Below are 27,370 nucleotides of genomic sequence, written 5' to 3' on the forward strand. Positions count from 1 at the left end.
AGCTGCCTCTGCTTCAAGGGGGCAAGAGCCTTTCTGCCAAGATACAGCCACTTTCACTTGTGTCTTTTAAGTCTGCATTTCTTCAGGATCAGGGAAAGTCACACTCAAAAATAACAAAGCTTGCAGTCTATGCAATATTCTCCCATCATTACAGCTAATTATGTTCATACAATTTACCTGTTCCTCACTCATTTATATTTCTCTCTCTTGAACGAAAACATGGTGAAACACCACCTACTAGACTGAATTGCATGTAGGTATACTCTCCAACCTAAACTGGAGGTCAAAATCTCAAATTATAGGAAGTTAAATATTTCTTAAATTGGAGTGCCTGTGCCTAGTTTGTACTTGCAATAAACAGAAAGTCCCTGGAATGCACACGACATTGAACAGAGCAGATGTCGTTTACATGAGCTGAAAAAAAAAGTAATCATTGCAAGTCATGGACCACTGCCCTTCAGAAAATGTAGGTTAAATTCACACATCAGGTGCCCACCAGTCTGCCCACAACTTCAGGGCAAGAAAACTACTTTTATGTCCTCCAGACAAAAAGGAAATAAAGCAAGTACACACACACACACACACACACACACACACACACATATCCTATGGATTAAAAAAAGCAAAGCTCAGCTTCACTCACATGTGCAATACATCATGCTATCTTCTTACAGCATTAAAAAAATTACAGCCAGGGAGTGTGGCTTAAGTTAAGAACTGTCCATACATTTTAACACATTCAGAATTTTCATTCTTAGTATATTACCATAGCAACTTTACTACACCAAAAATATTACTTCCAGAAGAAACAAAAAGGCTGTAAACTCTGGCACTTATCCTGAAGGATGTTACAGCAAACACCAAGCTTTTGCCCCAGACAGGAGCTCTCCAAGCTCACATGGTTTTGGCCCAGATCCCAGAAAGCAGGCCCAAAACTGACCTAGTGTTACTGTCTTTGAAGTGAGAGGTTGAAGACTGACTATGATCAAGTGTTTTCCAGTGTTCTCTCCACTGTTTTTGTTTCCTACTTTTTTGCTTGTCATTCCCACAATGCACACATTTCATTACAATTAATATTGGGAATGATTGTTTGCCACATCAAACATTATTTTCAGTTTCTCCTCACCTTCAAAACTTCCTATATGCAAAAATGATTTGTAGGGACCCTTCTTTAGCTCTTTTGGGGTTGGGCTTTTTGGGAGGGGGAGGGAAGCAGGGAAGACATGAGACACTGTATTCCAAGACAAAGTAAAAACAAATAGCGAAACAAGAAGAAAATCAATTTGGTTCTAAAAATTTTAGAAGTATCTCACTTAGCTATGTTCTGCATTAAAAATTTTGTCTAAATGAGAATCATAAAACTAAAGTGGAGCAAAGATGTATAAGGTTTTCCTTTTTTTTTATTAATTGTTATTCTGTCCCTTTATGAACTACCACTACATAAAACAAGAGCTTTAAAATAAAACAAGAGTTTTAAAACCAATCTCTTGGTCAAACAGGTGGTTGTCATCAATCTACTAGATTTATATAGAAAAAGAAAGAAAAATGTCACTGTTCAGAAAAGCTTCAAGGCTGATATTAATAACAATGCATCATATGACTAACAGAATGAAATTGAAGCCTCTTAAAAGTCTTGATCCAATTCTCCCTGAGGTCTGAGTTCCAAGGCATCATTTTTTTTTTGTTTCTGTAAAGTCCTTGTGTTCTATTTTTATTTGCTAGAAAATTATACCTAGGACTGTTTCATGAAGACCACAGAAGATTCCATAGAGTAAAAGTTACCGTGCACCATCTGAACAATGGGCTTTTTCAGTGTAGTATTTCTCAGGAATTACAGTGTTAGATTAATGTGATGTGCAAAATTTTTATCAACTCAGTCTCCAAAGCAATGAGTCACTCCTAAACGCAGAACAGCAATACAATTAAAAACAGCTTATGTGCTGCTGTTTTCTACACCCCACAGGTATCAGAACATATGATTAGAACAGATGCAAAAGGTTTCCATTGAAATAAGATGTACAGACACAGAAAACAGTATAGCAATGTGTGCTGAATCCGTGCTCAATAGCTAAACAGGTGCTATTAATGCTAAACGACTCCAGAAACATCAGCCAAGAAGAAAGCCTGAGCATCAGACACAGGTATGAGCAAGAGAGACTATTCACAGCAACCAACCACAGGCAGATAAAGGAGAAAGCCAGCTCCTTGATGTTCCCCCTGAACTCAGTGGGACTACAATTCCTTCTTCTGGAGAGTAGTCCAGAGCACAAGACCAATTTAGGCAATACAAATCAACTTCTGGAAGAGATGGGCTGTCTCCATAACCATCAAGCACACACAAGGACGCTGCTAGCTCAGATGAGCTCAAAAAGTACTTTCCTCCCTGCTAAATGCCAACAGCATCCACTGGAGGCAAGCAAAATGAGCTAAGCAACACAGACTGTGTACCAGGTTCTCCATTTCTCCTAAGAAAATCAGGATAAAAGCAAGGAAAAAAAAAGATTCTAAAATAGAATAGTTCAAATTGTACCCTATCTTCTCATGAACAAACAGACAAGTTTGCATAAGTGGATAGTAATTAATAGATACTCTCCTAAATGGCAATGATATACCATATAAGGAACAAACAACATTTAGCCAAATGCCTCAGTCACCCTCATTTATGGTGCCTAGAGACCTAACAAACAACAGACTGCTAGCAATCTGATAAATTGGTTCTATTCTGAAATCCCTAGAATATCCTATAAAGCAAATGGGCCCTGTAAAATGTTCGTAGCCACAGTGGGAAAATTTCCCATTGTTTACCCTGGTATTCTGGGTTTTCTGCTTACAAAGGCTGGGAATTCTCTGTGCTGACACATAACCTTCATTTCCATTTCTGTCTGCTTCCTGACCTATCTCATACTTAACACCTGCTGACATCACGATTTCCAATACATTTTTCATTAAAACATTCTTTTGCAACAGGATTTGGAAGTCTCCTGTTAGCAGCTGGGGACACCCATGCCAACAAGACACGTGTCAGTGTGAGAGAAATGTCCAGCAGTCACACGGAGAAAATGGTCCAGCCACTGCCCAAACTCAGAAACTTCTGGAACACACAGCAGGCTGGGCCTTCTTGCAAACTGCTTCCCTTCCAGGGAAACTGCAGGGTGAGGAAAAAGGCAATGGTGTTCACGTGCATCTCTGCTTGCCGTGCTGCACACAGGGTGTACTCCCAACCCAGGGGCTTCCCACAGTGTGGGCAAAACCAGAGGGACCATGGCATCCACATCTGATGGCTTTGGGCATGATTCAACCACACTCTTCAGCCAGGGGCTGTCCTGTGTAGAGGACAAAAACCCCCAGGACCATTCCTACAGTCGTCTGGAGCAGCATGCAGCACTTGACCCAAAGCAGCACTCAAGCAACACCACCTGGGGCTGGAGAGGACACTGCTGGGACAGAGCAGCCAAACCCCCTCCCCACCAGCTGAGCAGCCTGTGCAGCCCCACTGGCCCAGCAAAGCAGCACAAGCACAGTCTGGGAGCTGCAGCATTGGAAATGGCTCTCCAGCAGCTCACCCTCTTGTCGCAGGGTGCCTCCTTGGCCCCATGGCTGACAATATCCCTGCCAAACAAGCGCAAAACAATGAAAAGCACTTTCCCAAGTTGGCAGAGATGGGGTTTATACACATTTCAGATTTTCGGAGTGTTCTGTTTCAGGGATAACTTGTGTAATAAAACTGATGATGCATTTTCAGGCAGATCCTGTCTTCCTGGAAATACAAGGGAAACTGTATTTCCAACTCTTGAATGACCACTAAAATACCACTTTCACAGAAAAATTTAGTTATGCATACACAGTTAAACAGACTTGAAAGGGAAGTCCATGGGTACAAATAAGAACAAGTTAAGGTCCTGTTCCACAGATGGCAGTACCACATCGGTAAGACCTTTCAAAAACCCTTATAAAGAGCTAGCAAAGAAAAATCCCTGAGTGGTACTCAGAGCAAGCAGAGGTAAATGTTTGCCAGATTAACTGTTAGGTGCATCTGCTTGACTTCAAGCATGTGCTCTGAAAAAACATGAATAATGTTTTTATAAATACAGTGAACTTTCCTAACATGGAAAATAAAATCTTATGTATGCTGCCAAGTCTGCCTAGAAACTTTCTGTTTAAATTTTTACAACCTATAGGTAGGATTTCCCATAAGTCCATCTACCAAATATTCAAGCAGTAAGAGGACATCGTTTGATGTCTAAATCAAGGACACTTCTTTATGGACGCGCAAATTGATCCAGTATTTTAAGATGACTACAGATTTTCCAATGGGGGAAAATTAAAACTGTCATGGAAACAGCAGAGATAACAATTTAATCTGGCCAAAGTCTGTCTTTACTTGCAAACAGCCTGCAGAACTAACAGCACTGGCAAGTCTAAACAGGTTAGTACTTTACAGCACAAAAATTAGAAAAACAAAAGATCAATGCCACCCTCTGACCAACATGCTGCAGTCTTTAGTCAGAAGCACAGTACAAGGAGATTAATTTCAGAGCAACCCCAAGGGAACCATCAGCAAAGACTCCCTTCAGAACTGGGGCTGGGGCTTTTGTTTTACAGCATGTTGATAAAAGGACAAATGTTGATAAAAGGACAAATGATGCACACATCTCCCAAAATCCTAACATCATATGCTTGCTCCCATGGATGAACTTTCTCTCTTTTATTTAATGATCAAACAGTGGAAAAGTGGTTTTCATTATTATTTCATCTCTTCATTTCCCCTGGCTATTAGTAACTCCACGCTAAATGCAAGCAACCCACAAGTTGCTTTGCCACATCAACAATCAAACAACCATAGCTACAGTTACAAGCAGGAGATGTAGTATCAAAAATACACATTTTCCAGTGGTTTTGGGCTCCATTTTCCCTTCCAAAAATTTAAGAACTAATAGGATATTCTCCAAATGCTGTACACTTGATGCATGCTGGAAATACCCTAGGTTTAGCTGACCCTGCTTTAAGAGAAAATAGAGGGTGTAGGTTAACAAGGAGAGCGTGACATCACATGTCACAGGATTTTCTGAGTGTAAGGACTGAGCTCTGGGCTGGTGTAATGAACTGTACCACAGCAGAGAGCAGATTAAATCCCAAATGCTGTGCCAAACAGGATTATATCACATTGACTTTTAGGCATATTACAGGACCAAATTAAGTAAATTGTGAGTTGAACTCTGAGTAGGAAAAATTTGCAAGAAAGATAAAATGAGATACTCCTATGTGCTTCAAACAGTCAGGAATCTTTCTAAAATAAATAAATATCAAATGGAGGCTGAGAACTGTGCAAAAAATTCAAGTATCGTTCTAAGTAGCTCTTGTTTATGAGCAGTTAATCAGTAAGACTAGAAAAAAAAAATCTTAAACCTTCCAGAGTTAATTTATTTCCATAAAAAAATAACACATGGCACACTGCCAATTCTTCCAGACTATCTCCAATGAATCACTGCTTCTTGGGCCTCAAAATGATGCTGTCTCTCTTTCACTTGGCTCTGTCATCTCATTCCAAGGCTTCATCTTGACACCATAATTTATCATCACACTTATTTATTGTATAAAGTGTTGATTAATTTTCTAAATTCAGATTTCAAAGTATAGTAACAACATAATTGTTTAAATCTATTGATGTGCTTTCATTTCTTTGCAATGTCTATAATAGCATTTTAATACTGTTCACTTTTCTCAGATAATAACAGGAACATGAAGATTTTACACATTTTAACCTTTTAATATCTTCAAACTGTTTATGGAGTTTGAGCAAACATCACTTCTCCTAAGGATGGGAAATTTTACCTTAACATATTATTTCAGCATTTTATTTAACAATACAAGCAGTTTAGGAAAGCATCCTTTTCCCATTTCAGTTTAAGTGGCAGATGATGGATAAATTGTAGCTAATCTTGGAGAGAGGTGTTTAAAACCAACCAACTCCTGATTAAACTCTATTACTAACACTGGCCATTTTCTCAGCAATTATTTCAAGGACAAGGCTGAAATAGTCTTTAATCTTTCCTTATTATAAACAAACATTTCCTTGACACATTACTGTTTTCAAAAGGATTCCTAAAAAATAAATAAGGTCAAAGAAGTTGGACAAAGTGATTTTTCAGAGAACTGCACACGCAATAACACGTTTTTAGAAAAGTAGCAAGGGGAGATTACTGAACATATGCTGTACTTTCCTCCATTTGTAGGAAAAATAAACCCAACTAGCTGTGCTTCATGTTTCTACAGGAGCAATGATGCCTGCCTTCAGCTCAGTCCATGAAAAAGGAGGATCTGATAAGGACACTTTTCAGAGCCATCTGATCAACCATGGCTTAAAGCTATATTTCTAACATAAAAGACATAGCAATTAAAGGTAATTTGGCATAAAAGAGAAGGTTATATTTCATTCTGCAATGACTCCCCAGGTTCAATCTGCAAAGCAACTGAAAACTTGGAAACACCAGTGGAGACAATAGAAGGAAGAATATCAAAAGCATGTATAATTATATTTCTCCTTTTTCACTTCATCTTTCTCATGCCTTTTTCACTTCATCCATCCTTCCCTCTTTCAGCTCCCTGCCTGCTTGCAGGAATTACTTCTCTTTCCTATCCAAGACCTGATTATCCTATTCGTAAACCATCTGATTAAAACCATTTAACACACAGTGCAATACAGGTTTATATGGTGCTTAGAATTAATACTGCACAGGTTTATCTGGTGCTTAAAATTAATAGTAACTCTTGAATTGATAATCTCAAGAGTATTAATAATTACTTATTTCCTTTGGCAGAGGAAAAAGAACTCATATATTCTACAATATCAGATTTTAAAGAAGTGTTTTTATATAAATAGATTTGCTTAAGGTCCTACTGTTTTTCAGGCCAGTCATATTTGGGAACTAAAATATTAATATTAATAATATTAATTATAAATATAATTAATATTAATTAATATTAATAATATTAATATAACCCACTAAATTGTGCTTACATGGATGTCACTCTACAATTTGATAACAAAAAAAATTATTTAAATACCCGAGAATTACAATTAATTTAAAAAGTACTGGCACATAAATCTTTTCAATGAACCTAGTATTCCAGCAAAGTCTGAGTGAGATCACAAAAAAAAGCAACATTCAAGTATACAGGAACATATAATCAGCACTGGAAATACTGTCTAAACACATAGCCCAAGAGGAGACAGCTCTCTGCTGCAACTGTCCATAAAACTGGCAATTTTGTGACTAACTAAACAGAAATGGCATGTACATTTTGCAGTGTATCTATTAGTAAGGGATGAAACTAAGCACTCCTGAGTTGAAGCAGGAATGTACTGGTGGAGTATTGTGAAAAACAAAAGATTCAGTAAATCCCCCTGGCTAATTGCAAGGGATCTTTCTTTACTCCCTGAGCCCTGCCAGGAACTGAGAGCAGCTCATCTTCACAACGGAGAGAAACTGAAGCAGCTTGCTGCACATTGGCCAAACAGCAGTTATTTTCCTATGAATCTGCCTGCATTTTGGAGCAGAATATGACATTTGCTTTACAGAGGATCAAACTGTTCCCTTGTGTTAGGTGTTTTGTTCTCAATCAAAACCATACAGCATAAATGCAAGCCCTAAAAATCAATGCAATATTGAAAATTACAGAAAACACTTCAGGAACTAAACAATTGTTGATGATGCACTTAAATGTAATTATAAACTGAATTTTGCAAGTGAATTAAAACATGTTATTTCTAAAAGAAACCCCCATATTTTAGGGCCTTGTTAAAAAAATTTCCCACTAGATAGGCCCATAAGTAAAAGTTGTAAAAATACTGCATTTATCTTCATAAAACATTTTTACAGTCTCTGCATTCACTATAATTAAATATATGCATCAGAAACCTTCTTCCATTGCAGATATTTTGTATGTCTGTACTTATTATAAGACTCTATGATAGCATATAATAAACCTTGCATCTCACCACAAATTTATAGACAATGCTGCACACAAGAACTAGAAACCACACTGAATTTTCTGGGAGAAGCAGGGGACAAAATAAACCAAAACACTTGATTCTCATTCAATCCTATTCGTAATTTTGATCTTAACTGTTTACAACTGCGTAGTTTTTCCATGGAAAAAGGAAAAAATGCTATACCCCACACAAGGAAGCAGCAAATACAGGCAAGGAGGTTCCCAGCACAGCTCTAAGGCTTTTCAGAGGTTCAGCTCTTGCAAAGCCCACTCTGATTAGAACAAAACTGAAATATGGACACAGTCAGAGAGCAATCAGCAGCTATAAAGGTATTTGGTCAAAGACAAAGGCTTAAGCCTAACCCAGTCTAGGCTTTCTGCTCATTCTATATGCCATCCACCATGATAGAAGAGTCCCCAAAAATCCTTCACCAGTTTCACTAAATGCTTAAAAACCCCTCACACCTCTGCCTGCCCAAACAATGAAGCCCCTGCCTCCTCCTCCTGTCACCTGCAGAACCCCCCTGGCTCAGCCATGCCCGAGTCCTGTCACACCTTTTGAAGGCCCTGCTATAAAATGATGGATCTGATGCTGCCAATCGTGGCTGAGTGATGGCTGTGGCAGACACTGAGCAACTGGAGAGCCCCATTCCTCCTCTCCCTGGCTGAACCAGAGAAGCACATGGCCAGCAGCAGTGGGAATTCCAAAGGAGGATCAAGAGCTGCCCCTCCCCTCCAGGGATGTCACCTACCTCCCTTCAGAGCTTGCATCTCCCTAATTCTCTCACAGCAGGCCACGTCTGACCTCTCAGACACCTCTCACCACCCACCCATCATCTTAGCAAGCTCCAAAGCAATGCTGGCAATCATCTCAGCAGACATCAGGTATGACCCCCACCTTCAAAATTTCCACTGCTCCTTGGAAAAGGATGTGTTGACCTCAGCTGCATGCAGCATAACATCAAACATGTACACTCATTTGAGGCTATAAAGAGAGCTCCTACCCTTCTGTTTTTATAAAGAATTACATTTAGTTGCTCCCTCCCCATAATTTTCTCTTACCCTGCTACAAAAAGCATAAACGGACATGTCAGAAGAGCATTAAGATGTTTTGCCTGCTTGTTTTGGTTAGAGGGTGCGTAGGGCTTTTTTTAAACACATGGCAACATTTTGACTTCTATTCTTAGAAACCATTTGAGGCAAAAAAGGGCCCATGAAAGAATTGAAGTCCACAAATGAACTTCCTTTCTGACAGCTTTTTCTCAGCCATCTCCCCTCCAGTCATGCCTGCCAAAATCCCATGCTTTATAGGGGCATCTGTTCTATTCTCTCCAGGCCAAAAAAGGAGACTTCTCAAACTCTTACTACAGCTGAGGAAATCTATAGCTCAATGAGCCTAATGTGATTTTTTCCCCCATGTCTGCAGCTCCACAAGTGCTATCAGAAGGGAAAGTCCTTTTCTCCCACCTCCCTTCCTCCTCCAGCCCCATGCTCCCAAGCCAGGCCTCTTCTAAAAGCTGTCCTTCCTCCTCCCACTCCCCATCCAACTGCTTTTTACCATGACTGAGGAACTGAGAACAATTTACTTATTCACTTATGAGCCATAAGTGAAACTCCTCATCAACAGCTGAACTGACATATTCTTATAAATACATGCACTGCTCTAAGTTCCTCACCCTGCTGTGAACTTGGTATACTTCACACAACAAGAAGCACATAAAAAACAGCTGCTTTCCCCATGCCAGTACTACTCCTGGAGTAGCATCAGAACACAGGCAGTCTCAGTGGATTTGACTAAGAGCTGATTCACTTTGCTCAGTACAAGCAAAGTTTCAGGTCACCCTAAAACTACAGTGCCTGCCCAGGATTTGAAGTCACAAGGTGGCCTGCAGAGGGAAATTTGGTAGCTCCCACTGCCACCAGAAGAACAGAGCAGTACACACATCATACTCCCTATGCCATCCTCACTGTGAGTTGGATTTATCCAAGCGCAATGCTTTTCTTTTAATAACTTACAATTTATGGTGAAAAACATAGGGCACCACAATAATAACAGTTTTAATGTGTTTGAAAGAAGCAGACTTTCTAGAATTTAAAAGAAGCAGACTTTCTAGAATTTATCACTTGTGTAAGGCTTCAATGCAACCACATTAGCAAGCACAGGCCACAAGCATCACTGATGTGGCTTTCAGTGAAATCTGCATAAAGAGATCAGAAAAAATCTAACAAAACAACTCCAGACATTTGCACCAGAAATAGGAGATGAGAAAATTGAGCAGAGCAGCAGGTACATATTTTTATGTATTATAATCAGTATTTGCACAATACCTCTAAAAGTGCCTCACATACCTCATGTTTTTATGGGTAAAAGCCAATGGCAAGTCTGCAAAGTTCCTTTTTCTCTCTACAAGCAAAACATGTCTTATAATTTGAAGCCCACAAAGGATGTAAGAATATATTAATAGGTAAATGAGCCCTATTTGTAATTATTTATTTAGATCTTCTGGCTAGCCACAATCTTGTTCACATATAGTCTTCAAGAAGGAGGAATAGTCCTAGCAGGTTATATACAGGCAGGTTTTCAGCCTAAGATTGTTAGTACTGGGCATGAAGACCAAAGCTAATATCTGTGCCCACTCTACACCAGTTCTTTGTGGTTCAGCCTGTAAATGCACAGCCTCACTGGCAGGCTGCATCTATGAGCTGAATACATAAGCTCTTCCCCTCATGAAAGGGGAAAAAATTAAAAATCAAAGCTAAGCTCTACATCTGGAAGAAAAAAAGCAATTAAAACAAGAGGAAAACAGTTCTGACACGGCCTAGTCCTCTGGTGAAATCAAGATTAAGAGGCATGTTTATGAGCAAAACTAAGTCAATATTTTCAAATTGGTTTTTAGAGCAAATCTTAGTTTTACCATTCATAAAATTCAATAGGTAATTACACAGCTAGGCAAAAGTCCTTAGAGGAAAGCAGAAGAATAATGAATTCCCTACATAATTATTTATAGCTGTGTTTTTGAGTGAACACAGTACAACAGGCATCAAGCCAATACTTAAAGGAAAAAAAAAACAGATTTGTAAAACCTTAAATATTTCTGTAAGCCAGTCCATAGACAACAGCCTATTTCACAATCTAATCTGCCTTTGCAATACATAAAAATCCCAACAACTTAGCCTGCCTCTCTGATTAATCATTACGATTTAAAATAAAACCTTGACAAAGACGGGTCCAGAAGCACAACCAGAAAATATGTAATGCTATCAGAACATGCAATTTGCTTAAAAAAATGTTCCTGGGAAGTGCCATAGTGTTGTGTGCAAAACATGTTGTCTGATCTGTATTTTGAAGAAACCCTTGGGAACAAAATCATTACCAAGCATCAGTCAAAATGGCAACAACTACAGCTCAAATCCAATTCAGTCTTTCATAACTAACCCTAAGAACAAGCTGCTTATCACTCCAAAGCTCAAAAAAGATGATGAAAACTATATAACACAATGTCCTTTGGTTCCCTAAAGACATTATTACATTCAGTTAGGAGCTGATTGCTGTGCAATGATGCTTCTGCTTTCCAAATACACAGCTTAATTGCCAATACAACTTCACAAGAAAACAGAGAGGAAAAATTTCCCTCTCCTGCTATTGAAAAGACAAGCAGTAGTTGCTAGCAAATAAAAAGAAGGCCAAATTGTTGTTATTTTTTTAAGCTCGAATATCATCAATAACATGCTGGAGACAAAACTAAACAAACATTTTTTTTTGCAACAAACAAATAGAACATGATCCAAACACTCTCCTAAAATCTCATACATAGTGTCACAACTAAAAATTTTAATAAAAATCTATATCAATACATAAAATTCACAGCCCAAAGGAGCTCTAACTCCTGAAAATAATGGGGGTTTAATTTCTATATTACATACAGATGCTCTTGCTCCAGTTTAAGTCTTCTTTTATACACATCAGAAACAATACTGGATAGATTGCTCTGCTCTATTTCAGCACTCCAAAAACAGATTTAAATGGAAAAGATCACTGCACACAGGGCTGTGCAGGCCACATTTCATTCTTCTTATACAACAGCAGGAGTTTTCAAGCAATTTGAATGTTACTTAGTCATTTGAAGGAGAGAGCACAAAGTTGGCATAATTTTTATTACTGTAGCATGTGGCATGTATAGCAGAAAAGTTGCTGGGTATATATATTGGAGCAAGAGGGGCATATGTCCTTAAGGGAATACCAAAACCCAGACAATAAAGTTTATCAATGTTAGCAATAAACATGAAGTCCCTCCCTCTGCAGCAGCTTTAACTTAAATGCCCAGAAGCTCTGTGGATTCAAAAGACTGAATCCTATATCCTTGCTCTTGCCAAATACCTCAATTGCCTTCCATGTGCATAACATTTCCCCAGGACCAGATGTAGTTGTCTTCTTTTATCCAGCCACAATTTATTTCTGTGTTAAGAACTGCCACTTTCCATCGATGCTGCTGACAAGAACCTGCACACCTCTCACAGCTCCCCCAGCTCAGGGATAGGCCAGCTAAATACCACACAAAAGCACCTTCCAAACATTTTTTCTTCTTTATGAGGAATGCAGACAGATCCTGGTGAAAAATGTTCAGGACAACCCCAGGATTCCTTCTTCAGTGCAGAGGGAAGTACTTGCAGAGATGCACATAAAAGTTGCAGGAGAAGTTAAGAAATAAATGGGAAAGGAAACAGGAACCGAGGGAGGGAAAGGAGGTTGGAGAAACAAAAGGCAGCTATAGGCATCATAAGCATTGCTGAAACAAACAGGCTGTGTGTATCCTATGTCTAGATCAAAACTCCCATTAAACAACATTTTTGAGCAAGAACTTATTTCTTGGTTTTAATACAGCACTAAAGTAAAATAACAGGAAACTAATGGTACATCATTGACTCCATAGGGTTTAAATTCATTTGTCTGCCCCGCTTTTCTGCAATTTTCATCCATCTTGGAAAAACACAAAATTAATGGATTTATATCTTTTCCTGCAAATAAATGGCTATTGCAAAACAACTATGTTCATTTATACCATGTAAAATAACCTGCAAGATAGCTGGAGTGGTAAACAATATGTATAGCAAGAGAGTTTCTGGGAAGGGCACAGCAGCTGAGCCAGCAGAAAACTCTGCCCCCCTTGTGTTTCATATCTGGAACATTGGGCACCCAGGTCATGTTGGTGGCAACTCTTCCTTAGTGCAAGAGAAGCCAACCTGTCCCAGGAGAAGAATCAGAGCAGGAAAGCCTGCTGAAGATGGAATCCAAGCTCTGACATAAATGTCTCAGCAGCAGCTGTGAAGAGGCATTTATTTCTCTCATACACCTGCTAAAACTTGAATACCTCTGCCTGTACATTACTTGGTAGGAATGTTTTGTGGGGATTTTTTTTAAACTTACTCTGGACAATTTCACGTAACATTTATTCATTATTTATTTATTAATTTATTATTTTTTGATTATTTATCCATTAACATCCCTTCATTATCTTCAGTGACAATACCATTTCAAAGCTGAGTTTTGCTTCAGCAATCTGTGAAATCTCTGATTTTTCACAGAAGCCTATTCATCTTTCAATCATTTGTATTACATCACTCAAGTAATTACTAAATTTTATTTCAGGGAAATACATAAATCTCTTCTATAAAAATCTACACTTAATGTCACACTCCCTTTAAAGCCCTCAGAAAGATACAGACACACTTAGTCTACAGGTCACCAAACCTTCTTCCTATGGTAGCTCTGGAGAGCTGATAAACCATGCCTCACACTCTGTGGAGACAATCAGATGTCCAATGACTACAGGAGCCCACCTCAACATCACTACTTGGTTTGATGATCCCCCTCCTTGTGGATCCTCTCTGCCCTGCTCCTCACCATGACCGGAGGAGCAAGAGGAGATACTTGAGACCAACTTCAGATTTCATTTAGGTAAACAAGAAAGGCAAAGAAGCATGTGCAGCTGGTGTAAAATAAACACTCATACTCTGCTAAAAATGTTCCAGGCTGAATTGAACATCCACAAGGAGCTAAGGAAAACAGCAACACAGAATTCCTTACAAAGATTCCTTGGAACTGGGAGATCCTGTTGCTACTCTCAAACACTACTTAGACTCATGGTATTTTAAGACAGGACAAAATGTCCCGAACAAGTAATTTACATGATCCAGGGTTTCCACCTTGATATAGTACACTGCCACTGAAAACTCCCATGATCAATTCATATTTCATGTCTAGGTCCAACAGACAGTGAAATGTAATAAGGGCCTGACTTTATCAAATCCACAGCCTACTACAAACCCTACCAATACAATCACAGCAGGACAAAGTCAAAGAATTTTGTAAACAGGAGATGTGTACTGATACAACCAATGCAACATCAATGGAGTCATTAAATAATTTGGGATGAAGGGACATGAATAACAAGCCAGTAGAGAAGGAGGTGTGATGCCTTCTTATGCTAAATAAAACAAAACTCTGCTATGAAACTTCCCAAATTCCAGAACCTCTCTGAAAGAGATGGCAAAGTGTGCATTGAAGATGCCATGGTTTGAACCAGCTGGGCATGAAGAACTGTTTCAGCCTGCACAGGCTCAGCCACTGTGGTGCTCTGGGTACATTTCTGCTCTCCAAGCTGTCAACCACACGTCCATTGACACACACCCTCCTTCCTCAAGGGCACAGTCTCAGTAGCACCAGAGCCATCCTGGGCTCTGGATACACTTCCAGTCACCCTCTGTTGGCCAGAATGAGCTGTCCTGCAAGCACCTACCCTGGTCTGGGATCCCCACGGGTTCCACCAGGACCTCTCCCTTTGAAGCAGACACACAGACACCGGGACAGGGAAGCCCACACCACTGCCCCATCTTCTACTGGCTCCTTCCAGCACCAGTACAATGGGGACAAATGCTGCCAAGGATTTCCCCTCCAACCCATGCCTTAAAATAACACTGGGATGTGGGAGGAAAGCATCTAGGTTAACACTGCCTCATGCAGCATTATTTTAAGCAGGAAAACCCTGAAGATTGGTAGGGTTTTGATTCTTTCTTCCAAATGTTGCCACTTTAGGCACTTCCATCAGACTCTGCCTCTTCCTCCAGTTCTAATCACCTGACAGAATTAGAGTAACAAAAATAAGGGTAACTACTATACATGGAAAGGAATGAGAAATGAAAAAGTATTTTTATGCCAAGATCAAAACAATAGCAACCAAATATTTTTCATTGTGCCAGAAGAGACTTCTGCTATTTCTCAGACTGCAGCATCACTCTGAGTTGACAACTTACAAAAAATAAATTAAAAATTATATTTTGAACAATTATACCAGCAAGCCATCCACTCTTGCAGAAGCTGAAAGCCCATACCTGGCGTACAAAGCTGTTGGAGGTAGTGTCAGAAGATGTACTCCCATCTGAGCCTTTAAATCGGTTCTTTCTTCTTGCCCCTTTACCGTAAGACTGTTTGAAAGGAAAAAAAACAACAAAAAAATACAGATTAGAGAAACAGCATTGCAGCATTAGTTTGTGTTGCACAGAAAGCTTCCGGTGTCTCCCAAGCTATCAGGGATTCAGATTATCAGCTTTATGTCAATCAATAAGCACATATTCAGTAAGTAACTGATGGGATATATGTGTGCAAATGCTCACCAGGCTTGGTCAATTGAGCCCTAAATGTTTTGCTGTTGTTGGGCTTTTTTCACATTTGGGTTCAGAAACACATTTATAGACTCACATAGATGTGGCACTATTTACCTAAGTCACAGTGATTAAAGAGTACAGTTTGTTGTGCAGCTAGTTTAAATAAACAAGGCAGGAAAGGAGGTACTGGAGCAGCCTCCAGTACATCACAGCAATGAGCCAAGTCAGCTGAGGGAACTTGAAAGAAGCAAGAAGTGACAAACAACTTGTTGATACAATCTTATAACTCAGAGAGATTTTACAATAATAATTTTTTTACTATAAGTTCAAGAAAGTAAAAGCAGTATAACAATAAAAAACGACTATATGTGTAACTGGGAAAGGGGTAATATGCTAGTAAAAAGCAAGGCATCTTTTATCTACTTTTATCTACTAGGAATTTAAAGAGACATGAGGAGAAAGCTATGGCTGGCTAAAACAAAACTTTAAAACCATTGTTTAGAAATACAGAAAATCATGGTTTAGAAACAAAGCAAATGCATCCATGTGTCCACAAAAAGTCATTTGTTTTGTGCATTAAACATGGGTCATCAATAAATATTTTTTCATTAAATTACAAGGGAAAAAAAAAAGAAATAGTTCAAAACTATGTAATTTGCAACCACTTATTTCTGTGCGAGTGCAAACTCTGTAGACTGTAAACTCTGCCATGGCACCACCTCTGGGCTGTGCAACCTTCAGAGCTTTGGGCCTGAGCTTACTGGTTCTCATGGTGGGGAAGAGTGGGCTCCAGTGCAGGCTGAAACACTTAAAATCTCATACTGGCAGATTTTTAATATCATATCTTCAAAATGTGAATGCTGTTCTTAGCAGTAACACATAAGTGTGATTAAATATTCTGCAGTTTAAGACTATCTGAGGAGGACTACAGATAGCCATTACTAACTTCAGATCATTTGACAAATCCAGGTAACTTGCCCCCACCAGATGCAAGAGAAAAATCTCAAACTGTGTTGATCAATCAACTGTGTTGATTCTGGGTGAGTTTGGAGCACCAGATGAAATCTAATGCATCAATCTTTTAGGAAGGATGACTCAAGGAACAGCAGTTCTGTCAGCCAGACACTCACTCTCAGCAAAAACAGTATCTGTTATCTCACTAACCTAACAGTGAACTACAACAAAAGCAATGTTGTATCCCCCAAAAAACAGATTCATGGGAAAGACATTTTGCCAAGCTCATATGATTTTTTCAAAACTGCAAAACAGCCATGTAAGAAATTTCTGAAAGGTACCCAAATTGATTCTATGCGTGCTGGTTAGGGTTGAACTATACAAAAATCAGCATGTTGAAGATTATGGGGGTGAAAATAGGACTTTCTGATGAGTCTAAAACTGTAACCCAGCAGGTCTCAAAATATAAAATTAAATTTCAATCAGGAATAGTTTTACATGGTTGCATTTCTAAAAGGAATCTTTTATAACTGGAGAACTTGCTGGTAATAAAAAGGTCTTTCTAGATCAAAAGGAGTAATTAGTAGATTGGAACCACTGTTACAGGCAAATTATTAAAAATATTTTCCAGTTATAATAGACAGTTCTACCAGAACCATTTTTTTCCACCTAGTATAACACAATTAATATAATATTCCACCTAATATAATATCAAAGTACCTAAAATACATAAAAAGTATCTCTGACAGCAGTATTCTTCAAATATAACAACATCTTTAAATCAAAATTTACCTGTTCTGAATGGTTCCCATTGAGTTAACTGCCTAGGGTTACACACAAATATTCTGAATTCCTTTCCTACAAGTTTTGTGGAAGAATATAGAAATACACTTATGAAAAAATAAAGAATTTCTAACATTCACAAAGGAGCTCAAGAATATAAAGCACCTACATGAAGACCACACTATCTAGGCAATTTCATTTACAGTGTACAGTACACTATAATATTGTGTAATTCCCAAGGAGATAATTAAAAACATGTACAAATATTCTTTCTCATAGTCACACATTTTGAATTTGTCTCCAGTTTCTACAATATTTATTTTATTTAAAGTATCATGGTGCTCAGTTTGCTAACACGAAAAAATTATGAGAGGCAAAAGAGGGACTGATTCTAGAGTGATGAAGATAAAACAAATAAGAGCAGAAAAAGAAAAAGAATATGTTACAAGAACAGAGAAGCCTGCCTTATATGCAATGACTAAAAGCATTTATTTCTGGCAACATCACAGCAAATGCAGCTCAGGCTAAAACTCACCTTGATTTTTCAGTTTGAGGAGTTTTTTCTTGTGCACAGCAACATGCATATTTTTGTTCTACTGTTCTGTAAGTGAAAACTCTTCAGAAGCATGAGCCACACACTAACTTTAAACACAAAAAACCTGTTGACATGATGGCAGGCTGTGGCTGCAGATTTTAGGCAGTCAGTTTTACATCTGCCTCTTTGTACAGAGCAGTTTTCAGTCAGAAGAATGGGGGACAACTTTTGTATGTGGGAAAACTGGGATTTGATGACTCTTTTCATTATTTTAAAGGATTCTAACTGGGGACTACATTTGTTTTCCATGCTGTTCAAGCTTATTCCCACAGTAAGAAATGCCTGAAACTTTCTTCTGAAGATGAGGTTAGCCTTCCATAATCAAAACAATCTTATATATTATTAAAAATTATTAATTATCTCTGCCATGTGGAGAAGCTTGAATACTCATCCTGAGTATTGATCATTATTTTTTGCTTCTTCATGTGTATTTTTTTCCAAAAGATTTTAATGTGAAAATGAGGCCTTAGTAAATAAATAAATGAATAAATAAAATACGTAATGATCTCAGTTACTTTCAATTCTCAGGGGGAAAAAAAAAAGAGACTATTTTTGCCCAATACATTACTGTGATTTTCATGTTAAAATACATTCCCTTATCTGTGTTCTGTGCAGCATTTGGCTGCAATTAGGCAGCTAAAAATAAAGGGCTGAATCACGACACGAGGACATTGGCCAGTAAAAGCAGCAACACAGGGCAGTCATTGCTAACCTGTGTGGCAGCTGCCCCTAACAGAACAACCACTGGAGCCCAAACACCTCAGCAGCCCAGCCTGCAGGGCCCAGGGGTGGCAGCCTCAAAGCCAGCAGGGCAGGGCTGGCAGCATCATCTGTCCCAGCTGATCTGCTCACAACTGACTCCAGCCCTGCGACCAAGCCTGGTCATAAAAACAGTTTGCTGACAGTAACATTCTTACTGGGTTTTAGCAGAGCATCTTACTCAAACATAAAGTTATGTATACATGTGTTTACAAGTTCAAAAGTGTAGCTTCATTTATTAGTCAGAGGTGTGAAATTCCTTTAAAATTGGCTGAGTTTTCAAAGAGGAGAAATAAAACACACACATTTATGTTCTAAAGCTTCATAAATCACCAGAAAAACAACGTGAAACCTTACCAAAAAAGCGAAAACCAAACCAAAGTAGTTTTGTAAAAACCATTTCATCAATCAAGACTTAACAAAGCAAAGAAAGACTCTTCTTTCCAACTCTGATTAGAAACTCTGATTGTGCAACTGTTATTCAACCCATGTCACCAAGTGAAATATGGGAATCATATGAAGTACTAAAGGCATACACTGCAGTTTCCTGATAATTAACAGTTTTATGTATAAGTACTTGTTATTGTAAACAGATGAGATCAATGCTGCTCAGTGAAACCCTTTAATTTTAATGAGGTTCTGTCTCAACACATAAAATACATAACATTTAATCCTGTAGCACACATGACAAGCAGAAGGCATCGTTTATGCCTGTAGGCAAAATACTATCATCTGCAAGAGGAAATGTAAAACATTTACAATTACCAACTACCTACAACCAGGGTCCTCAGTGGGAGTCTTAAAATGCCCTTCACCAGTAACCACTCTAATGGCATTTCATAGCAAAGCAGTGGTGAGGACTATGCAAAGGATGAGTCTGAACCTCAACTATTTATCATAGGGAAAACAGCACCAGCCATTGAGGCTGATGGCAGGTGGCAGAGGTAAACCCTTAAAAACTGGTCTCATGAAGGAAGAGTACAGATTATTTAGGCAGTAGAATCACTGAGACCAAGTCAGGTGCTTAAACAAAGATGGAAGAAATAAATTGGAGAAAACAAAACCAGAAAACAAAATTTCAGAGCTACACTGAACCTTAAATCATCTCAGATGAACAAGGGACCAACGAAAAAAATCAAAAGAACACCTAAAAAGGTAAAAAGTGACTCCCCTGAAGGATTAGGGAATTGCTAGAAGGTCAGAAATGCAAATATGCACCAAGTATTTTTCCTTCCCATGCAAAAGATTAAAAAGTATTTAAAGATGCACATGTTCCATACTCAGCATGTCAGGGCAGTGCAGAATATATGCATCTAGCTCCATCCTTTCCTTAAAAGAACAGCCACCGCCTCTTTAAGCAATTCCTTACACCAAGGAAACAAATGCTCCCGTAGGTCAGACCCCCTGGGTCCTTTCTGGCCACTAGCCAGGCTTACCACCACTCAGAAATTAAACCTTCCAGCATCAGCTGCATAGCTGCAACCCCCACACTCTCACTTAACAGAAAAACACATTAATATTTCTGATTTTGTCACCACAAATCATGCTAATCTCATAAAGGAGTAGAGGTCAGCTTCCTGACCACACAGCCAAGGGCTGGAAGATGTACACAGACCTTGGTGATGTGTTCCTCACTAATGCACAGCTCCTTTCCATGACAGGAACGAGGGCAAGGTAGGGTACAGCAATATATCCTGGCTTGCCTCCACCTCAGGAGCAGGGCTTTGAGTCACCTCTGTGGTCACCATCAGCACAGCCCTGTGACAGCACCCTGCCCTGTGACACACCTTCAGCCTGAGCAGCACAAAACTCAGGTCCCCATAGCAGAAAAGAATCCTCAGCTTAGGTCTCAAAACCTGGATTTCTCCAAACAACTTTTGCAAAGGGACAAAACTCAGGAAAGACAGGACTTGCCCTCAGGAATCCTATCAGATTGAGAATATCCAATACAGTCAAGTTCATGCAAGCTACAGGGATAGCCTGCAAAGTCCATTTCACAGTCATTTTATAAAATCCTACACTACACCAAAACAAAAATCCTCCCAAACAAACAAAACCCCCAAACCTCCACAAATAATTCACTTCTCAAAACTTGCAAATATAATACAAAAATAAGTATTTGACAGATGCTTCTTCTTCATCATTAAAATAAAACTAATTTCTGCTGAGCAATCTGCAATGGTTAAATCTTAGATGCTCTTTTCTGCTGGCCTGTGATAAAGCCTTGCCAACACTGCATCTAGAAACAGCCCTGTTCTTGCCAGTTCCTACACTTGTGAGCCATCTCCCAGGGCTCTCACTTTGGCCTCAGACCAGGTCATCTGGCAGTTTCCACCTGCCAGACAAGAAGCTGGGAACTCGGCTGGCTCTCCTCATCCCCAGTGGCTTGGAAACCCACCTCAGTGCAAACCTGCTGCACATATACTTGTAATGCCAGAGATGAAGATGTCAGCTCCCTCCTCAGCAAAACAGGAGCACACAGCAGCAGAAGGTGCTGATGCCCAAACCCCACTGGGCCTCCTGCAGCCTTTTAGAACTGGCAACTACAGCTGGAGGCCACGTGCCTGTGCCTCCCCACCTGCTCTCCATGGGTTTCTGCATTTCACTTGCACAAGCAAACAGAAAGAGATCTGACTCTGTGACAGAAGGATGCCTGCAGGCACCCACAGCCAGCTATGAGACAGTTTCCCTCTGCTAAGGGTTTGCTACCCTGAGGACAGAGACCAAGACAACCCCTTGGAGGGTGGGGAAGGCAAGTTTGGTTCCTTGATTTTTAAACTCTTCTATTGCAGCACTGTAAAGACCTGAGTAAAAATAGCAGAAGAAAAGTAACTGAGACTCCAGAGAAGCCAGCCTTGTAATAGCACAGAAACTTTCCATCCGTAGAGGCAAAACAGACAAAACCAGAGATTGCCTCTAGAAGATAAATAAGTTAGAACTGAAACTGCTGAACTGTTTCAGAGTGAATTTACACTCTAGGATAATGTAAAGAACAACTATTACATCCCATTTAGCTGATAATGTGTAGTACCCAAATGGAAAATATCTCTGGAAGAGATGAGTATGCAAAATCACCTTTTATTGCTTGAGTACAGGATAATGCAAAAAAACCCCAAAGAAGAGAGAATTATCAGAAAAGTAATAGCTGAAACCTGAAGGGCTTTCTGCAGTGAAGGACTATTAAAATTTATTTTTGTCAGTAAGGAATACAACACCGAAAGGAGACTGCCACTTCAGGACAGAAAACACTACCTCTTGCTGAGGGCCATGAGGAAGTCCAAGGAATGGAATTGGATTTTATCTCTTCTTCCTTTGTTTGTATATCCTCCACTGAATTGCTGCCACATTGGATCTGGCTTCTAGGGATGCTGCCAGAAGAGAGTAAAACCTTCCACACCTCTATAACAAATGGGTATCATTATTATTTAAGTAAGCAAAGGGATATCCATTTTGTTTGTTTAGGGCTTACAAAGTATTCTTGCAAGTCAGTACTGGGAAATACACGGCTGCAAAATGTTTGTTTGAGGAACAGGTAAACACGGTATGAACTGGGATAAATCAACTCAGCTGAAAGCAGCAGAGGGCAGTGTGATTAATCTGCTGAGAATAAATCTCTGGATATTATTCCATTCCTCATTACCACAATGGCAGTGAAGGGACAGTGCTATACAACTGAGAAGGTAGCTGGAGATTCAGGAAGGACAACAGCGAGTGTAAGGGCCTGTAACTAAACTGATTTTGTGGAGTCACCACATGCACATCACTCTAAAATTCACCTTAACATCAATCACAGTTGATACAGAAGGAAAACTGAACAAGCCTGTCCCCTGGACTCATGCATTCAGTTTACCTTCTGCAATGCAACCTGAAAAACAAGCCAAGCACTCCAGGGATGATGAAACCTTTAGACTTGGAAGGCAGAAGCATTTAGCAGTACCATGTAGTGGAGGAAATTTAAATGCAGGTGAAAGAACTGAAGAAAACAATCGAGAAGAGAATTGTTTTCACATAAAATGTGTCAGGTTGTTAGGACGTGCACTGACAGATGATGCATAAGCAGGCAAAAAAAGAACAGGAGGAAAATAATAATGAGGAATAGGGAAGAATTCATCCAGTGTAAGATTCATCCCTCCACAAGGTAGTCTGTAGTTGCTTGATAGAAGGTTTCATTATGTTTTCTTTGAAATGTCTTTGTGTAATTTACTCATCTGATTTGCTAAGACTGTCCCTAACGCACAGCACAGGAAGCTTTCTGATGAGAAAACAGCAACAGAAATTGAATCTAATGATTTTTGAGGACTGAGAGACTTTGAAGAAGGATCATAAGAAAATTACATGGGAGCAAGGGGAAAAAAGAAGAGAGGCTAAGAGTTACCATGAAAGGCATTAATGTGCTATGTTATATTATAAACAAATCATAATAGTACCTGGGTTAATTAAATTATTAAAATGAATATTCTACTAATTCAGATTCCTAAAAAAAAGGGGTTTTTAAAATAAAGAAGTAGAGAGAAGACTGGGGTTGATTAAAAAAAAAATACACCAAAAAATTGATCACCAAACACTGATACATTTGAACAGTTGGCTTCTTTTCCTTCAGAAAACCTAATGCTGATTTCATCACCAAAGGGCCACACCTAAAACCACCACTTTGCACTGACATGTACCTGGACATTGTGAGTAAGTCCACAGTGTATCTGTCAGCATGCAGACTTGTCTGGATAAAACCAGACATCCAGAGCTCTACTGCAACTCCATCTAAGACCAAGATCCATCTGAGACTAAGATCACATTGAACTAGAACTAGAACTATATTTTTAAAGTCTTATGGACCTCAAAGCCACAGAATTTTCAGTAATACAGAAAAAAACCACCAATATCTTGTCCCAGTTGCAAAGAACTTCCCTGGAAAAATACAATATAACTGTCATGATCAACACTCAAAGAAAATTTTTTTTGTTTGCAGATCTTGTTAGGAAAATGCATTATGAAAATAAGAAATAGATTTTACACAGATGTTATCTAGGAATGTTTCACATATTTAACTGCCTTTTAAGTGAACTATTTCTAGAGTGTTAACTACATTTCACTCCTCTGCCCCATGGTGACAAGTTTGGCCAAAATGGATGGACAGGCACTATCCAAAATATTGACCATGATGTTAAGATAGTTTAAAAGAAATCTCAGCTTTGCAAAAGTAAAATTCTTGGACAAGAGAATTGTTGTGACTTGGTACAACTCTACGAAGGCTCTTCAGTAATATTTCCTTAAATCATAATTCCCAGAAGAAGCACTTCAGAGTGAGCACTTTTAGGAGTGGCATCACACCATAAGCTCGCATATTGGTTTGGGCTTTTTTTTTCCTGACAGATTATTTGGCAGAAATGTTTCTAGGATTGATATTCAACTACTTTAGAGAAAAAGACAGTGGTACAAATAACTGAAGTACCTGTAGGCAAACTACTTGATGATTCCTATGTCCTCATTAAGCCTCTCCTTCTCACTGGGAGTGTGTTCTAAAGCAGCATATTTTTACAATATTGGGCTGTTTTAAATGTTTATGGAACAGAAATTCAAATCAAAATAATTGTCTCTAAATGCAGTGCTTGCTAATGAATTAACCTGCAGTATATTCAGACAAAGGGCTCTTTTGTTTCCATAACCTTATTTCCTCTCTACTAAGGCTTATGTATGACTAAAACAAGTATATAGAGAAGATGATTCTTGTTCTGCCTAATGAGTTTGATTCCAAAAACTGAAAAACAACCCCGAACCAAAAAGGTACATTATCACTGTCTTAAAAAGTGAATCTTTTTGGCTGTGAATGTTCAGAAACCTGTTTTATAAAACAGAACATAAATGCATTACCTGAAACATAAATAATGTGGGTGTTAGCAAACTATTCTTCCTCTCTAAACAGAGGTTCTTTAACCCTAGTAAAAAGGAGGGTTGAGAAATCAATTTTATGATCAGTATTTGAAATTTGTCCACAGCAGAGAGGTACCATATGATTTGACAGTTGCTGAATCTATGCTTAGGGCTGAAAAGATGTAAAAAGGGGAGGATTTGTAGGTCAGAAATTAGCTCCATTGCCACTGTTTCTGGAGAAGCTGGCAAAGCATATGGCCTTACTGAAACGTCTGTTCTGTGCTTGGAGGCTACTGACATCCAAAGAGACACTTTCTCTTTTTTAGTTTAACCTAGTCTCTGCTTCAGTGCATGGATTTTGCTCTGCTGTCACCGGGCCTGAGTTAGTAAAGATCAATCACCAAGACTGTTGACAGACTGACAGCATTTTTCTCTGTCAATCAAGCACTTCTGGGATGGAGCTGGTATACCTTCTCAAACAAAGCATCAGAGACAGCTTTGGCAGCAACAGCAAAAACTGCACCCCAAAAGGAAAAAAACCTCTGTCCTAACAAGATCATGCACGTTTGTAATCTGAAATGCACACAATCAGATTTTACCACCCTTTTACTGGGTTCAAAAACAGCACTCTGAAGTCTTTGTAGCCAACTATTGCAAACTTGGAGATCCTAAGCAACATTCATACATCAAATAGAAACAACCTTTCAAAATATTAAGTCTTTTCTAAGTATGCCTTAGCCTGCCTTCTTCTCATCACCCATCCACCTGAACACTTCACATGAACTGAGTTCTTAAAATTTCTGAGACGACTGTACAACCACCTTCTGCATGAAAATCGAGCCACTTAAATCTGCAGCATGTTCAACACCTTCAGCCTCCCCAAAATTCCTGCTGAACAACTGGCGTGAATCGCCTTCCCTCACCTACAGACTGTCACCAGCCCCTGGAACAGACGAGGGAGGTTTCAGCCGTGCGTGGGAAGCATCAGGTACGATACAACAGGTTACTGGAGCAGGGAAAAATAGCCGTACCCTGCGAGTAATACATGTGCGGCAGATCAGCTTGATAGCAACGTATTCTTACATATTCATCCTCCAAATAATCGCAAGGTTCTTTTGACTTACGATGCTTCTACGGCACAGAGCATCCCATCTATGTTAATTAAATGGCATTTGAGGGTGGGGGCGAAGACAGGGGGGTTTCGGGCGTCTTAGGGGAGCTGTCAAACTTTTCAGACGGCGGTGGCCAAAGTTGAAGGACGGGCAGCTCCGGGGCCCCGCCGCGCTGCCCCGCGCCCCCGCCCCGCCGCCGCCGCAGCCCCGGCCGAGCCCGCGGTACCTGCGCTGCCGCCGCCGCCGTGGGCAGGGGGTTGTCCAGCAGCTCCATCTGCACCTCCTGCGCCGGGCTGGGAGGCGATTTCGACATGTCGCTCTGGACCATTGGCGAGGGGAGCGGGTGGCTGGGCGCCGAGCCTCTCGGCGGGACAGTGCCGTGCTAAGCCAAGCCGAGCCGAGCCGAGCCGAGCCGAGCCGAGCCGAGCCGAGCCGGGGCGGCGGGCGCCGCTCAGCGCCCGGCCATGCCGAGGAGCGGGCGGGCGGCCCTGCCCTACCCAGCCCGGCTCCGCTCTGTTCTGTTCTGCTCCGCTCCGCTCCGCCCTGCCCTGCCTGCTGCCGGCGGGGAGCGCTCGGCGCCGGGGACGGGGCAGCGCCGGCGGCGGGCGCGGGGGAGGGCAGGGGGCGGTGCGTGGGGAAGAGGGAAAGTGACAGCGAGCATCTCCCTCCGGCAGCGCCGGGCGGGGGCGGCACCGGCACCGCCATCGCCATCCACGCCGGGATCTGCGCCGGGATCCGCGCCCAGCGCCATCCGGCCCAGCCCGAACGCGGCCGAGCAGCAAAGTTGGGGCTGTGGGCCGGGGTGCAGGGGGCGGTCAGGCCCTGTGGGCCGGGGTGCAGGGTGCGGTCAGGCCCTGCTTTTCCCCTCAGCCCTGCCGGCTGTCTCGACCCTGGCCGCACGGCATCCCCTGCCTCAGCGCGCACCGGCTGAGACCTGCGGTTTTAGTGAGCAAAACGGCACTTGGACAGAGAAAGTTCCATAGGTCTGTGGTGTTGATAGGGTTTTTGCCTGTGCTTGGAGGTTCCTGTGCACATATCAACAAGGGATGAGTAAGGTGAAGCCCACTGTCGAATTTTGTATAACCTGTGTCTGCACAATCTCAATCGTGCTATCAGGCACCCCACAGGAGGCGCTTGAAACACCTGTTTGAAACCTGATGCGGCAAAATCACCCTCCGCTCCTGAGATGATCTTTCATTTCTTGTGAATGACAGATCATTTTGGACCTGATAGAGACCAAACTCTTTGACCCTGAGAAGCCCAAGATACCTTTCTTTCACTGGATGGGACCTAGCCCATGTGTCCCATGCAGCGAGGGGGAAACTTATGTTTTCAGAATCACTTTGTGATGGTTTGTGAAATCTCTTATCAGCTGATTATAAACAGTGAAAACTAAGTCTAGAAACTGACTGGCCTAATGTCATACACTTAAAATCACAACCATTGCTAAAAGTAATAAAAGTCACTTTCAGGAAAAGAAGCCAGCAAACCAAAGCCAGCACAAAAGCCAGGTCAATTTCAAGGAGTACTTTCAAGCTTGGTCCAGATTGCATGGTTGATTTATTTCATTTTTCATAATAGCTAATAAGGTTCCTTCCAGAATTAGCTTACCCCTATGGATTTTCTTATATGAATGGTGAAAATC

At 40.4% G+C, this 27,370-nt stretch overlaps 1 protein-coding gene across 4 annotated transcripts in view; it reads right to left on the bottom strand.

Annotated features, from left to right (window-relative positions):
* The window catches only part of CACNB2 (calcium voltage-gated channel auxiliary subunit beta 2), a 247,196-nt gene extending 220,982 nt beyond the window's left edge, over positions 1 to 26,214 (bottom strand). For all 4 annotated transcript variants that reach the window (XM_071428850.1, XM_071428849.1, XM_071428848.1 and 1 more), the window contains exons 1-2: positions 25,952 to 26,214; positions 15,382 to 15,474 (exon numbers count right to left, since the gene is read on the bottom strand). In XM_071428850.1, coding sequence (XP_071284951.1) covers positions 15,382 to 15,474; positions 25,952 to 26,053 — 195 coding nt within the window. In that variant the 5' untranslated portion in view covers positions 26,054 to 26,214. The remainder of the gene's footprint in view (positions 1 to 15,381; positions 15,475 to 25,951) is intronic.
* Between the last annotated feature and the right edge of the window lie 1,156 nt (positions 26,215 to 27,370).

Source organism: Agelaius tricolor, unplaced genomic scaffold (genome assembly GCF_023055355.1).
Source record: "Agelaius tricolor isolate 1412-34295 unplaced genomic scaffold, bAgeTri1.0.p SCAF_6, whole genome shotgun sequence".
Taxonomy (NCBI): domain Eukaryota; kingdom Metazoa; phylum Chordata; class Aves; order Passeriformes; family Icteridae; genus Agelaius; species Agelaius tricolor.